General features: G+C 41.3%; 1 protein-coding gene across 5 annotated transcripts in view; it reads right to left on the bottom strand.

Annotated features, from left to right (window-relative positions):
- The window catches only part of dlg5 (discs large MAGUK scaffold protein 5), a 147046-nt gene extending 131269 nt beyond the window's left edge, over nt 1-15777 (bottom strand). For all 5 annotated transcript variants that reach the window (XM_062975868.1, XM_062975870.1, XM_062975869.1 and 2 more), the window contains exon 1: nt 15396-15777. In XM_062975868.1, coding sequence (XP_062831938.1) covers nt 15396-15777 — 382 coding nt within the window. The remainder of the gene's footprint in view (nt 1-15395) is intronic.
- Between the last annotated feature and the right edge of the window lie 1450 nt (nt 15778-17227).

Below are 17227 nucleotides of genomic sequence, written 5' to 3'. Positions count from 1 at the left end.
AGGCCAAAACCTTAGGGGACCCCAGATTGAGAACCACTGCCATACTGCTTCAGTTACTGTTATGATACCTTCTCTTCCTCATTCCCCACATTACCTCCTTTGCAATCAGTTGATGAATGCATGAAAAGGACAGATTCCCACCAGGAAAAAATAATCAGGATGGAATTTTAGTATTGTGTATACCAAAAGAACAACAATGTTGCATTTCTTCAAACAATCCCAAAACATTTTTGGGTTCTAAAACAAGGTTAATATCAGTGATGTATAGGACTCAGAGGTCGGCACATCAGGAGATTTTGATCTGCAGGTTCTACAGGCTGGCCCTTTTTCAGAATTCTGAAATTCAAAATACTCCAAAATCCAAAAATCTCCACACAACTGGTTGAGATAGTGACACTTTTGTTTTCTAATGGTTCAGTGTATGCAAAGTTTTACTTCTTGCACAAAATTATTAAACATCTATACACATAATAAAAGTGAAAAATGTGTATGTTTGTATGTGGCGGAGGTGTCCACTTACACAGACAGCCTCCCGACCACACAAACAGCTAGAGCTCCCACTGAGCAGGAGACACCAATGGCCCTCCCTCCACTGACATGCAGGTTAGAGTGAGCAACATGAACATGTAGCCCAAACCCTGCCAGTGTCTTCCACAAACACCTTTCTGCCCCCTCCCACCCAAGTGAAGGCATTCATGCAGGGACACTTTCATCCTGGATTTTCTATTTTTCCTCCAGAATGGGTACCACAGGGTTCCTTAATTTGCATGACCCACCCACTGCCTCTCCCTTAACCCTTTCCTACCCTTTCCTATGGCACACAGTTAAGAGAGGAATTGATCAGCAACTGAACAAGAGGTTTGGGGAGAATTCACCATGATTTACAGGAGTTGTACTTGACTTACATCCAGAGAGCACTGTGAACCCAACCAACGATGGATCTGGACCACACTTGCCACGGATGACAGGACTTATTTATTTATTTATTTATTTATTTATTTATTAGAGACATTTATATCCCGCCCTTCTCACCCTGAAAGGGACTCAGGGCGGTTTACAAGTATATATACATACAATATATATTATACGACTATATTGCAATAATATTTGTAATATTGCATGTAATATAAATATACAATAATGAATTATAATTATTATTACATTGTATTACATCATAATATTATTATTATTACATGTATATACAATATATTATAATATTAGTATAGTATAGTATATTATTATTATTATTATTATTATTATTATTATTATTATTATTATTATATCGTGAAATTATAGTACCTTCACTGATACTATTACCTCCACCAACAATGAACTGGGACCAAACTTGGCACAGAGAAGCCCCATGACCAACTGATTATACTGCAGGGGTTAGTGGAAATGGACCTTGATTTTGGGAGTTATAGTTCACCCACATCCAGAGAGCACTGAACCCAGCCGATGTCAGATCTGGACCAAACTTGGCACACAGACACAACATGAACAAGTGTGCATAATGGTGAGGTTTGAAGAGAGTTGTCCTTGGAATCTGAAAGTTGTAGTTCACACTTATCCAGAGAGCACTGAACCTAGCCGTCAACACATCTGGACCAAACTGCGCACAAACCCAACATGGCCAACTGTGCATTCAGGCGGGGTTTGGGGGTGATTGACAATGGCATCAGGGAATGATACTTCACCTGCATCCTTATGCATTTTCTAATGAGAGCATCCATAAAAAACAAAAACAAAGTTTTTTTTCTAAGAAATATGACCAAACTGATATTACCTAACATCCAAAAACAAACAATGCCCTTTTCAAATAACCTGGACATTGCTGGTTACCCAAGCTAGTATGAAATATAAATGAATTTTCTGTTTAGACTTGGGTCCCATTTCCACGTTTTTTCATTACATACATGCAAACACAGGTATTCTAAAATCTGGGGGGGGGGGGGGGGGGAGACTAAAATCCAAAACCTTTCTGGTCCCAGGAATTTTAGATAAGGAAGACTCAACCTGTATAAAACTCATCTACCATTACCTCCACTCCGATGCACTCCTTTGTTTCCTCTGAGTTTACTTACAATCAAAACAGTAGATGAACAGGAAATATTTTCCAGCTGTTGAGCTATCCCTGTTGTAACCTAAAATACTGGTATATTGGGGTGACTTTGACTTCAGTGTTAGCTTACTAGCATTGGAAAAGATCTGCTCCTGCTGAAGATGTACACTGGAAATTGCTTTTTAATTACATATCGGTCAAGAGTGAAGCCTGTACCTCTGGTCTTTCTCTTTGAGCAACTGTCATAATAAAGATATGCACTTCAACATTTATCACCGGTTACTCTTAAGTGTAAAAAAGAAAATCTTAGCAACATCCAGTGGAACCTGATATGAAAGGAAGACAGTCTCAGGATATATTTGAAAAAGGTTTTATTTCACAACAAAATAGCCAAATACACAGAAGCTAAAAATATTTGGATGAATCTTTTTGGTGGAAACTAATTAGAAAATGTGTGTGCAAGGAATTATTTTTAAAGGAGTTAATAACAAACTGTTGATAGCAGACAAGAATGGGGTAATATCACTTCAGCAGGATAAACTATTTTAAAAAATAATGAAAAATTGATAGGACAAGTTACCAGAAATATTTTTGGAAATGTTTGATATTTTGATGACTGCATGGAGATTTTTGAAAGGAAAAGAAAAAGACTCATCTGTTTTTCTCAAGATTTGATGTGATTTGGGTTTCCAAGACTTTGCTAATAATGCTTCTACACTGACACTATAATCCATCTTGGAACTGGTTTGGAGGAACTGGATTCATTGCAAGGGTGATTAGACTGCCATGCCTGGAACCAGTTTGAAGCCAGGAAGATTATTACAGTACACTGAAAGTGGAACCTGGTAAGAGTAGAACAGTGGCAGGTGGACAAGCACAGTGAACAGAATAGAGACAAAAACCTTGAGGAACAAAATCAGTGAGACATTTTGTGTAGGCATTGTAGGGAGTTCTCCCCCTTTCAGTACATTTGGCTATTGTGAAACACCTGCTATTGTGCCCTCCCCAGAATACCACAAAAAGACATTGTTGCCCACCCACCAAATCTCCTTTATCAATTTGAGAAGCCCATTGGAAAAAGCCCATAAAAATACAGATCTTTCCAGCTACTCTCTGTTTATGTGCTCCTTTGAAGAGAAGCAATTGTCTGATGGCCAGCCAGTTCACCTCAGAACTTTGGCGGGATCCAGCTAACAATTTGCTCATATACAAACTTCTGTTTATGTTTTAACCCAGTCCTGGAAAAAGTTACAATTCAGAACCAACAGAATTGGGCTTTTGCCCTTCAAAGATGTTAATTTTTAATTTGGCAATGATGTAGCAGCTGCAATGCATCAATGTCCTGACTCAGGAAAACAAATCATCAAGTGCATTTGTATCTCAAGCAAGGTTTCTGCTTTGTCGTTGGATATAAAATTTTGGTGGGTTTTCCAGCTGACCTAGTAGACTGTCAGACACAATGCCATCAATTTAGTACCTGTTTTTAATTCATTGAAAGCATTTAATTAAAGCTGCAGTCCTATACTGTCTACTGGAGAGTAATGCACATTCAGCTTACTCTCCAGCAGCCATAGATGTGGCTCAGAAATAATAATATCATTCCTGAGCCACATTCATAGAATTAGATTACAGTATGTGTATTTCTATCAATAATAGTTTTACAAGAAATCAAAGTAGAAATGTGCCAGCCACAACTGAATGGCTTACTATGAACAGCTGGCATATATTTAAGTCATAATAGCTGCTGGGCAACAAAATTAATCCCTTATCTCATTTCTTCCTCTCTGCTTAGAGGAAGAATCTTGGTTCTTTGAGAAAGATTGAGCAGTCTCCAAGTTCTTTTATTCACAATTCTGCACTGGATTCAAAGGTACAAATCCAACCAGACAGCTGTGTACACACTCCCCAACTTACGAACAAGATAGTTTCTGTAGGTCTGTCCTAAGTTGAATTTGTATGTAAGTTGGAATATGTACATTTTTAAAGTGTAACTTCAGGCATATGCATGCATGCATGCTTTGGATGGCATAGTGAAGGATTAACACCCCTGTGGTGTTTGTTTTGCGGTCTGTGCCCCTGTTCAGAAGATTTCATCTCACCTTTTGTCCCTGTGCAGAATTGGATTTTGAAAAATTTGGCTTGTTGTGGAAATAAGGATTGGAGAGAAAGTTTCAGTTGAGACACCTTTTCCCCATGATAACTCTTTCAGGAAGGAATTTCCCTTTCTAAGTGTAGATTTCTTATCACTTCCTATTGTCTCATCCCTATTCTTAACTATGAGTCATTTGTAAGTCAGATGTTTGTAACTCGGGGCTGCCTGTAATTGGGAAAGAAAGAGGTAGACACCCAGAAATAGGATATCCACATAAAGTGGTTTAGTTTACTATTCAGCTTCGTTTACTATTCAGCAAATAGAGAATATGTGCAATTGACAATTGGAATGGCCCCAGTCTACGATTTTGGATCTTGTGATTTTAGTATTTTTATTAGGTGTTTTAATTCTGTCTCTTCATGTCTAAATGTTGTTTATATCTTATGTTTAATGGTTTTATTGATTTTAACATATAGTTATATGTCTCTTGTTTAGATGTTTGATTTGGTTTACATGTATCTTAGGCATTGAGTGTTGGCATTATTATGTTGTAAACCATTTTGAGCTCCCCCAGGGGTGAGCAAAGCAGTATATAAATACAATAAATAAATAAATTATTTGTAATCACCAAGAATTTCATTCCATCCAGCCCTGGTGTTTGGTCTGGTGAAAAGACATGGCAGATATACAGAGTCTGAAAAACACCAAAGGGGTTTGGCAAAAGAAAGAAAGAGAAGTCTTCAACTTCATGAAAACTCAGAGGAGAGATTCAATGCACAACTGCTCTTTTTGGGAGCTAAGAGCTCCTGTCCTCATCAATAAGGTAAACAAGTGGTTTTTCGGAGGGATGGTTTCAGGCCACATGAAACCTTGAACACTGTCACATAAACAGTACCCACTTACTAAATGAGCACACTATTTCTTTTAGAAACATATAAAGGCATATGTCATTCACCTGCACTTAAAGATCAATTCTACACATCTCCAAAGCATGGTAAGTGACACCATGATCAGCTAAGGATCCACAAAATATTACAGCAGTGTGGCCATATTAATTTTGAATAAAAACAGCCCAAAAAACATAATCAAAGGGAAAGAACTCTCTTTGCTCATCTTGTCATTTCCCAGTTAATAGGCTCTCAAGGATAACTTGCCTGGGGGTCCAAAAACTAAAATTTGGTGCTAAACTCCATAGAATGTAGTATGTATACAAAAGTGCACATATTTTTTCTACCCAAAGAATCATGATATTTTTATGCACAGATGAATTTCTGACTTCTGTTGATTATAATTTTTATAAGCCTAACAAAACTAAAAAGGAATAAAACTTGAGTAGCAGCTATATTCATGCCACCGAAATCTATACATCTTTACTCTGAAGAAGGCCCCATTAATTTCAGTTCAAGTCACAAATATGCAACTTAGGTCTGAAGAACAAAAAAATTGCAAAAATCAGTTCCAACAACATTTAAAACCAGTTATCCCCAAACAGCAGTACTTCCCACCATTTACTCAGCCAAACAGTAATATTCTAAAAAATTTTAACACAGATTACTCACAAAAATTGGAAACCTGATCATTTTGGTTCCTTCGATATATACAAGGCACGACAAACTGCTTATCACTTTAAACTCCAGCAAGCACATTCAAACAGATGATTGGTTGTCGCCAAACAAGCCTGTAATTTAATTGTGTTTGCCCTAAATTCCTTCATTAACTATACTCTAAATAAGGAAAAAGCTTGCAGAGGAAAAGTGCCTTAGGTTAAGCCAAATGGAAACAAATGTGACAGAGTCCAAATACATGTTTTTCTTTCATCCTACACACGCACAAACAGAAGTGCTTTCCTTGGATTTAGTATTTAACACATTAAGAAGGCAAATTTCCTCTTCAGGAATTGCAATGAAACAGTACAAAGCTGAGGCATTCACAAAGGCACAAAGTGAAACTGACTAGGATATCCACAGGGCTAAAGGTTCAGACAACCCAGAATAAAACATAATGTGGTTATACTTCCAATGAACCCTGGGCAACAAAGATCTAAAAGGAAGCTAGTTACCTCTTACATGGTAATCACAGCACCAACTCTCATAAAAATGTGGGAGGAAACTGTTGTTTAAACTAATATAAAAAGGAGGGTTCCACAAATCTAAGCAGAAATACCACTAATACCAACCTACATAAATCTCTGGACTGCAATGTCCAGAACAGACAGCAATGTTGGTTTATTGCAACAAAATCAACAAAGAGCCTCTGGGCATCTGATCTGCTAAGACACTTCTGTGGCACTTCAACAGAAAATGTGCATGCCTGTTTGTATAATCTACCAGTTGATGATAACATTCCATGCATCTACTGAAAAGGGTTTTGGTCCACAAATAATCATAGCACAAAAATGTAAGTCCCTTAACACATGGGTGCATCTACACTGTAGAAATAATGCAGTTTTGGATAATGCAGTTTTCATGGCTTAGTGCTATGGGACCCTAGGATTTGTAGTTTGATGAGACACCATCACGGTTTGGCACAAAAGGCTTAAACTAAAAATCACACGATTCCATAGCACTGAGCTACGACAGTGAAACTGGTGTCAAACCATTAATTTTGCAGTTTAAAATAGAAAGATCAAAATGAGATACATCTACAAGCTACAGATCCTCAAATGTGTGGGAGAACAAAATCCCAAAACCCAAACAGACTTCCCCATGAGGATTAATTACAAGTGCATAAGAACATTGATTCACATCTCATCCCGGTCTCCATGCACACAGCAAGATGAACTAGACAGTCTTCAGAAAGGACAGCCTAGCGAAGCTCACTATCTTGCTGCATTGTCAAGAATTGTTTCTGAGCTGTCAGCTGAACATAGAAACTTGAACACTGCAACATCTTTGAACCTGGTTGACTGCAAGTGCATACTTCAGTTCAATGGCCACTGTAATCCAACGATGCCTAAAGAATTGAATGCAAGGTGCCCTAAATGCCAAACTAGACAGAATGACAATAACCTTATAGATAATGTGTATATAAAATGGAGGTCTGATTAATCTTGGTTATTTTCTTAGAATAAGAGTGCCACATAGGTGTGGGGTTGCTCTAATTTCCACAAGGGTTACATCTCCAGAATCTAACCCTTAAGTGTTTTCTTACATTCCAGTATGGAAAACTAACTTGACTGTATTAAAATTGAATTGGCTACTACACTAAAGTCCCATATATACTTGTGTATAAGTCAATATCATGTATAAGTGTAGAACAGGTTTTGAGGCCAAAATTATGGATTTTGAAATGACCTGTGGTGGGGAAAGAGAGTCACTTGCAATATATGAACAAACATTGCAACATAGTAATATATTAGATATAATCCAGAGGTGTCAGATGTTCAGACAATCTTCCCCCCTCCCCCCAGTGTGCCAGGGAATGGTACTACAGTAGAATCTCACTTATCCAAGCTAAACGGGCCAGCAGAAGCTTGGATAAGCGAATATCTTGGATAATAAGGAGGGATTAAGGAAAAGCCTATTAAATATCAAATTAGGTTATGATTTTACAAATTAAGCACCAAAACATAATGTTTTACAACAAATATAACAGAAAAAGCAGTTCAATTTCTGTAGTTCAAGGCTGTAAATTGTAATTTTTTATTAATTATAATATTCTTTTAGAATTTATTGAAAAACCACGAAACAGCAAATCCGCAAAAAGTGAACCGCGAAGTAGTGAGGGAACATTGTATACCATGCTAGTACTCGCAGAATGCTGGCAAGTTATCTGGGTACAGCTGGGAGATAGGAAAAAAGGTCAGGCTGATTATCTTCACCTTCTGTTATTCAAAAATCCCTTTCTCCTTTCCTGCCCCTTCTCTAGAGAGCATCTAGGTTTACCATTCCAGAAAAAAATATTGTAATGGTAACCTAAGTTTGCAAACATAGCTAGAAATTGCTTTGCAAATTCTGAGTAAAAAATGTTGCTCAGAAAAGGGAAAGAATGGGGAGGGAGTACTGAGAGGGGAACGGAGGTGACAAGAAGACAATATTTGTATCCAAGCCTGCTTGAGGAGATAACAAATACAGTAGTAAATGTTTGATTTTATACATATTTTATATGCTATATAATTGGAGGTGATGTAAAAATGTCTTGGGCAGAAATGGGTCACGAGTGGAAAATGTTAAATAAGCCCCACACCACAGAACCTAAATATTCCTAGAGAGGCATTCTCTCAGGTTAAAATAGGTTTTTAAAAAAATATTATTCACAGGTTTTCCCACTTTTGTGGAGCCCTTGTGCCCCTTATCCCAGCAAATGTGGAGGATGGAATGTATCCGCTCTAACCAACTTTTGATTAAAACCAAGCATCTTGTAACTTCTTTCATGTTGACAAGTGAGACCAATCACAGCATACAAAAAAGATTGGGTTGCCAGCCTATACATATACTAAGTAAACGCCTGTCACAGTCTTTCTGACCATCCCAATTCAGTCAGCCTGTCCTGTAACAGAAACAACTTTAATGCTATATATGGCTTCCTATATTTCAGCCACTTAATTTACTGCAGTTGGAGTTTTCGTGGATCATAGGCAGTCAGTAATTCATTTTTGTACGAACCAATGTTTCATACTAACAGCAAAGACTTTAGTGGCATTAATGAAATAAAAATGCAGTTCCTTTAGAAATGCAGTGTAGGCTGCAGTATCATGTTTAGACTCCAAAATTATTCAGCAGTACAACTGTTGTCTCTTGCTGAAGGAGGGAGCATGTTCTTCCTGCATAAAGTGCAAGAATGAAAAAAGCAGAGTAAAAACAAAACAGGAAAAAATGAGCTAGAGATAAATAAAGGTGTAGACATAGCTATGGCAAACTTGAATAATTCCTAGACTGTGTACCATCCGGGAGCAGCTAACATGATGTGAAAAGTAGCCACTAAGAGCAACAGCTGCCTGTGGCATCTCTGCATATTTTGCTGTTGTGGTCTTGCCCTCTTTCAATTAGCCTGCTTTGGCCTATGTCTGCACTGGTTGCAACTACATTTTCCAGCCACCTCAGTAAAGAGAAGCAACAGAGCTACCAATTCACAGAGGGAATTGTCACCATCATAATACACCAGGTCTCTAGATCCAAAAGTTTCACATCCGTGATTTCCATTAATACAGATCGTCATGTCTTGTGCATAAAATGATGGTGTCATGAAAGTGACATACTGAAGCATTCTTGCATGTAAACACTATTTAATAATATTGGATGTAAAAAACTAGTTTTGTTCATATTGGGGGGGGGGGGGGGCTTCACAGAACCAAATCCCCCCGCAGACATGGAGGGCCTATGGGTGTCTTATTTTTTTTTAAAAAAACGGTGGCAGTGTAAAAAAATTACATTTACATCTTGCTTATTCTCCAAAATTTTTGAGGTGGCATACTGCCTTCCCTTCCATATTTTTATCCTCACAACAGTCTTCTAGGGTGGAATGGGGTAAGAGAAAGCAATTATCCCATGGTCATGTTTCATAACAGAGTGGGATTTGAACCTGGATCTACATAATCCTAGTCTAGCATTCTAATGATACTGAAGTCTGAATTGAAATAGCATTCAGAAAATGCATATGGCATGAAGGTAATTTGATACACTGTATTTTAATACTTTTGTGCATGAAGCAACATCTGTATACTGAATAATCAGAAAACAAAAGTATCTCTATCTCAACCATTCATGTGATGGATTTTGGAGCATTTTGGATTTTGGTATTCCAGATTAGAGATGCTCACTCTCTTTTATGAGATCAACCTTTCCCTTCCTCCTCATGCTCCTTCTTCTCCTCACTTTAAACAAAATGCTATAATTCTGGTTATTTATTAGAGAGGTTTATATCCTGCCTAGAAATCCAAAAAAGGAAATATTCAGGAGCCGTTTACATTGTAATGAAATCATTTAACAGGTAAAATAAACTGAAGTAAAAATGAATTCAATATGTTAGTCTTTCATTCCCCCCAATCACAACTTTCTAACATTTAGAGCCTAAAAACAAAAACAAAAAACCAAAATAAAGAGCCAAGAACTAAAAACAATGTTTGGATGCTTGTTGGCAAACTAAAGGAAAAGAATTAAATAAACCCAACGGATCAGAGAGTTCAATATCCTGGGTGCCACAACAGAAAAGGCCTTTGTCTACATTGCTTTTGACTGCACTGCAGCAAATGGAAAGCATCACCTCAGCTCCCCTGCAGTAGGGGTGGAGTAAAAGAGGTGATACACCTGATATCATGAACCTAAGCCATTTAGGGCTTTAACAGCAATAAACTACAATTTTAAATTGTGCCTAGAAGCAAGGCCATAGCCGGGGCATATGGTGCAGCAATGGAATGATGTCCCACCAACAACTTGACAGCAATCAACATATTCAAAGCAGTATTTCAAGTTAGCTGAAATTGCTAAGCAATCTCCAAAAGCAAGTGATAAAAAACATGATATACTTATACTTCTGCTACATTCCATAAGATGCCTAACGATCTATAAGGTCTTCTCAGGTGACATAGCATGGTGGTTACAAGAATAAATTGTGAACAAGTAAGTGTTCATATTCAAGTTTTTCTCTGCCATAAATTCACTGGGTAACCTTCGGGAAAACATCTCTCAGAACTATTTCAGTAGTGTTGTTGTTGTTGTGTCTCAAATTTGAGTTAGAATCAACACATACATGTTGTAGGGACTTCTTACACCCGAGCACAATGACATCTGTTCACAGAAAGAGTTGACATATTTTGATTTAACTATTTGTGGTCTATCATAGTGTTTCCAATTTCAATGTCTATGCATGAGTGTAAAAGCTGGACAGTGAATAAATGCAACAGGAAAAAAATAAGAACATCTGAAATGTGCTGGAGAAGTGTTCTATGGACTGCTAAAAAGACAACCCCAAAAAGTGGATACTAGAGTAAATCAGGTCTAGATTCTCATGAGAAGCCAAGATGAATGAACTGGGGCTATCCTATTTGGGGCATATCATGTGAAAGAATGAATCACTGCAAAAGATAAACTCAAAAGGAGTGGAAAAAGAGTAAAACTCCGTAACAGGTGGCTGGACTCAATCAAGGAAGCCACAGCCTGCAGTTTCCAAAACCTTAGCAAGGCTGTTGATGTCCAGAGACTCTTGGGATGTCTCTCGTTCATAGATTTGCCATAAATCAAACTTGCCAAATAGCAATTTGTGCTCCATAAATCCTTTCTTTCACCGAGTTCTGTGACATGGTGCAGAGAACTCAGGAAATGGAGCGATAGTTTCACAAAGGCAAACTTAATGCCTTGCTGGTGCTGGCACCTTTTGAGGAAGCCGAATGGTATGAAAGAGACATCACCTCTCCTTCCCTCCCCAAATTCCTTATGAACTGGGACTTTGCAGCAAACACAACCAGACCTTCCTTCTGTAAACCAATCTTCCTGTATACCTGAGGGCAATACAAGCAAATATACCTGAAGACAACACAAGCATATCAACCTAAAAGTGACTGCATGCAGTTCACACATAAAATGTTAACAGCAGGAAAGACTAAAAAATATTTAAGTGGAATGTGCCAAGTCTGCTTATCTGTTCCAACCAGGAACACAGAGATACTCACTCCTTTCCTTTCCAAAAGTGCTGCAACACTTATGACACCCAGGCTGCACATGTGACACCTTCAAAGCCACTGAGACTCTTCTAGACTAGGAAACACTTCACACAGGTGGACCATTGAAACCACATTACGGAGAAAACCATTTATAGATTCCCCTTTTCTGGAAATGTCTCCCTGCTCCTGCAAATGAAGAGCAGAACTGGATTCCTTTGGTTGGTTAATCTCACTCTGTTTGATTAAAGCTCCTACTGCATACCAAACCTTACTCCACAGACAAACACACCTGGAGATATGTAAGAATAATCACCCCTTGCTTGGCTGAGATGCCACATCTTCCCCATCACACAAGATGCTTAAGAACTGCAACACTCAGACTATGATTAATTTAAACAGGAGTTTCTGGTATGTTTTTCTCCATTGCGGTTCTGATTGATGTCCAATGACTCTTGGGATGTCTCTCATCCATAGGTTTGCCTTAAATCATAGTAGGCAAATAGCAACCTATGCACCATAAATCCTTCTTTCACAGAGTTCTTTGACATGGCGCCGAGAACTCAGGAAATGGAGCGACAGATTCACGAAGGCAAACTCAATGCCTTGATGGTGCTGACACCTTTGGAAGAAACCTCCCAAGAATCTGGACGTTATTTTGTGTGTGTTTGTGTTTATGCTTTGGCAGTGCATATGGCAGTCTCCTCCTCTGTAGGCTGTCAAGCAGTGGCTAGATGGCTGTCGGGAATGCTTTGATGGCATCTTTGGAAGAAACCAAAGATGCACACAAGATGCTAATGTGTGTGTGTGCGTGCGTGTGTTTATGTTCTAGCAGTGCATGTGGCGATCTCCTTCTCTACAGGTTGTCAAGCAGAGGCTGGATGGCAATCTGTTAGGAATGCTTTGATGGCACCTTTGGAAGAAGCCAAAATGATATGAGAGAGACATATCTCTCTTTCCCCAAAAACCTTATTTCACGTGTGTATGTGTGTGTGTGTTTACGCTCTGGCAGTGTGTATGGTGGAGTCTCCTTCTCTGCAGGTTGTCAAGCAGAGGCTGGATGGCTCTCTGACAGGAATGCTTTGGTGGCACCTTTTGAAGAAGCCAAATGATATGAGAGAGGCATCACCCAAAATCTAGATGTTATTTTGTGTATGTGTGTGTGTCTTTACGCTCTAGCAGTGTGTGTGGCGAATTCTGTTTGCAGGTTGCACCTCTGACAGATGGCCATCCAGCCTCTGAAAGAAGAAGCCTCCACCACACTCCAGGGCAGAGAGTTCCATTGGTGAACAGCTCTCACAGGAAGTTCTTCCTAATGTTCAGGTGGAATCTCCTTTCCTGTAGTTTGAAGCCATAGTTCTGCATCCTAGTTTCCAGGGCAGCAGAAAACAAGCTTTCTCTCTCTTCCCTACAACTTCCCCTCGCATCTTTATGCATGGCCCTCATCATGTCTCCTCTCAGCCTTTTCTTCTTCAGGCTAAACGCCCAGCTCTTTAAGTTGCTCCTCATATGGCTTGTTCCCCAGACCCTTGATCATTTGAGTCACCCTCCTCTGGACGCATTCCAGCCTGTCAAAATCTCCCTTCAACTGTGGTGCCCAGAATTGAACACAATAGTCCAGGTGTGGTCTGACCAAGGTAGAATAGAGGGGTAGCATGACTTCCCTAGACCTAGACTAGTGGTTTGGCCTCCAGGTGTTTTGGACTTCATCTCTCACAGTTCCTAACAGCTGGTAAGCTGGCTGGGATTTCTGGGAGTTGAAGTCCAAAACACCTGGAAGCCCAAAGGTTGGGAACCAGTGATCTAGACACTATACACCTATTTATGCGATTTTATTTTTTAAATAATTTTTATTAAGGTTTTTTTTAAAATAATACAGTAAAAAACAAAGGGGGACAAAGAGTAGGGGGTAGGGATGGTGAGTGGGGGAGGAAAATGGAAGTGGAAGGGCCATGGCGGGGGGGGGGGGGAGAGGGATAGGGAGGGAAGGGGAGGTAATTGCTTCCATTCTTCTTTATAGTGATCTCACATTGTTCATGGTTCTGTGTGGTTTTTCACTGAGCTAAAGACACCAAAGACAATTTCAAAATTCCACTGGCTTTTTTACCTGCCGCATGACATCGCTGGGTCATGTTTAACTTGTTGTCCACAAGGACTCCAAGATCTTTTTCACACCTACTGCTGTCACGCCAGGTGTCCCCCATTCAGTATCTTTGGGGTCTCCTGCTCTACAGGTTGTCAAGCAAAGGCTGGATGGCTATCTGTGGGGAAGGCTTTGATGGCGTGTTCCTGCATGACAGAAACGGGGTTGGACTGGATGGCCCTTAGCAAGGCTGTAGCCTGGGGGGGGGGGGGGGTTAGGGGTTCAACTCCCCCACCCCTGAAATTTCCAGGTTTTAAAAAACCCTGGTTTACTCATGAATTTTAATTGGTTAACTAAGTCCCCATGAATGTCCACTGAAGTTTATCTGTCTTGAGTGTCCACTGAAGATTACTGATGGAGCCTGATTTCTAAATTATTTTGCGTTATGGAACTACTCTTCATGATTTCTGGCTATGGCCCTGCCCTTAGGGGTCCCTTCCAACCCGATGGTTCTGTGATGGTGTCTCTAGAGGGGCAATAACCAAGTGGGTCATAGTCCCACCCACTTGTGAGTTGGCATGATTCTTTGATGGCATGTTCCTGCATGACAGAAACAGAGCTGGACTGGATGGCCCTTAGGGGTCCCTTCCAACCCGATGGTTTTGTGGTGGTGTCTCTAGAGGGGCAATAACCCAGTGGGTCATAGTCCCACCCACTTGTGAGATGGCATTATTATTTGATGGCATGTTCCTGCATGACAGAAACGGGGTTAGACTGAATGGCCCTTAGGGGTCCCTTCCAACCTGATGGTTCTGTGGTAGTGTCTCTAGAGGGGCAATAACCCAGTGGGTCATAATCCCACCCACTTGTGAGTTGGCATGGTTCTTTGATGGCATGTTCCTGCATGACAGAAAGAGTTGGACTGGATGGCCCTTAGAGGTCCTTTCCAACCAGATGGTCTGTGGTGATGTCTCTAGAGGGGCAATAACCCAGTGGGTCATAGTCCCACCCACTTGTGAGATGGTATTATAATAGAATGGAATAGAATAATTAGATAGAGATAGAATTAGAGATAGAATAATGCCATCTCACAAGTGGGTGGGACTATGGCATGTTCCTGCATGACAGAAACGGGGTTAGACTGGATGGTCCTTAGGGGTCCCTTCCAACCCGATGGTTCTGTGGTGGTGTCTCTAGGGGGACAATAACCCAGTGGGTCATAGTCCCACCCACTTGTGAGCTGGCATGATTCTTTGATGGCATGTTCCTACATGACAGAAACGGGGTTAGACTGGATGGCCCTTAGAGGTCCCTTCCAACCCGACCGGCTGTTAGGAATTGTGGTAGTTGAAGTCCAAAACACCTGGAGGGCCAAAGTTTACCTATGCCTTCTCTAGAAGGGCAATAACCAGTGGGTCTTAGTCTTACCCACTTGTGACTGGCATGATGCCTCCCCTTCACAACATGCCTGGTCACAAGTGGGTGAGACTATGACCCTCCTGGGAGACTGCCCCTCTAGAGACACCACCACAGACCCCTCCCTCCTCCTTGCCCACTGACTCACCGGCTGTCTCTTCACTCTGGGCGTTGTTCAGGTAGAGGATGGCGAGCAGGTGGGGCTGCGTCTTCTCCAGGGCCACCCGCAGGTCCTGGAAGTGGTCCCGATCCTTGCCCAGGAGCAGCTGGATGAGCAGGTTGGCCTTGGAGGAGGAGGAGGTGGTGGAGGAAGAGGAGGAGGCGGAGGAGGGGGACCGCTCCCGCCCGCCGCCCTCCTCCTGGCCCTGGCCTTCCCCTTCTTTGGCTCCCGCCGCCCGCAGCTGGAGGAGGTCCCTGGGGGTGAGGGCCCCCGCCGCCTCCAGCAGCTCGACCACCTGGTCCACCTCGGTCATGGCCTGGGCCAGGCTCTGGTGGCACTGGGCCAGCAGCTCTTTGTGCTTGGGCTCCATGGCAGCAGAGGGAGCGAGAGGAGGAGAAGGCGAGGGGCTGCGATGGGCCGAGGAGAGGATGCTTTGTGTCAGGCGCCCCCCCCCCCCCTCTTCTTCTTCCTCCTCCTCCTTCCTTCCTTCCCTTCCTTCCTCCTTCCTTCCTTCCCTCCCCGCAGCACAGGCCCCGCCCACTCCCTGCAATCAAAGGCGGCCGAGCAACTTTCCCTCAGGCCCCTTCCCTCCGGATTTGGGGATATTATTGAGGGCGAAGTGAGAAGGAGGGAAAGGAAAGAAGGGGAGGAGGCGTTGAGGGCGAAGTTGGGCGGCCAAGCAGCGCAACTGTTGCTCCTCTTCCTCCTCCTCTCCTCGCTTTCCCGGGCTGCTGCAAGGGAGGCATTTCCTAGGGCAGCACACCGAAGGGAGGCCCAAAGCGGCCGCTTCCAGCCCTCAGGAAGCCCTCCCCCTCCTCCTCCTCCTCGGCTCCATGCTGGACGGCCCCCTCTCCTCTCCCTCCGGCGCCTGGATAAGTTTCGCCGGCCCAACTAGCCGCCGCCGCCTCCTTCTCCGACGTCGCTGGCCCGGCGGGCCGTCAATCAAAAGCGACTGGGCCAAGACGACGACGAGGAGGAAAACCAAGCCCCGCCTCCCTCCCTCCCCGAGCTCCTGGGCCCTGGAGGCGCCGCTCTCGCGCTCAAGGGCTGGCTCGCGCAACTCGGCTGGGCTCGCGCGCGCGCGCAAGGCAAGTTGCCCAATGTAATTGTAATTATTATTATTATTTATTTACGACATTTTCTACCCCGCCTTTCTCACCCCCAAGGGGACTCAGAGCGGCTTACAAATTATATGTACATACAATATATTATATTATTAGCATAGCACAATATTAGCATTATATACAGTAGAGTTTCACTTATCCAACACTCGCTTATCCAACGTTCTGGATTATCCAACGCATTTTTGTAGTCAATGTTTTCAATATATCATGATATTTTGGTGCTAAATTCGTAAATACAGTAATTACTACATAACCTTACTGCTTATTGAACTACTTTTTCTATCAAATTTGTTGTATAACATGATGTTTTGGTGCTTAATTTGTAAAATCATAACCTAATTTGATGTTTAATAGGCTTTTCCTTAATCTCTCCTTATTATCCAACATATTCACTTATCCAACGTTCTGCTGGCCCGTTTACGTTGGATAAGTGAGACTCTACTGTATTACTATATTGCACTATACCACTATACTGTAATATTATTAAGAATATTACGTGTGATATATAATATATAATTAATATTATTATATAATTATTAGCATTATATTGTATTACATTATAATATTGTCAATATTATATTATATATATACAATATATTATCTATATATATAAAAGGGTAGTGAAATTTCGGCCTAGGACAAAACAACAAAACTGCACATTCCAGAAATACTAAACTTGGCAGCACGACCCCTCAT

The sequence above is a fragment of the Anolis carolinensis genome, chromosome 3 (genome assembly GCF_035594765.1).
Source record: "Anolis carolinensis isolate JA03-04 chromosome 3, rAnoCar3.1.pri, whole genome shotgun sequence".
Taxonomy (NCBI): Eukaryota; Metazoa; Chordata; class Lepidosauria; order Squamata; family Dactyloidae; genus Anolis; species Anolis carolinensis.
This window is presented reverse-complemented; position numbering and strand designations above follow the sequence as displayed.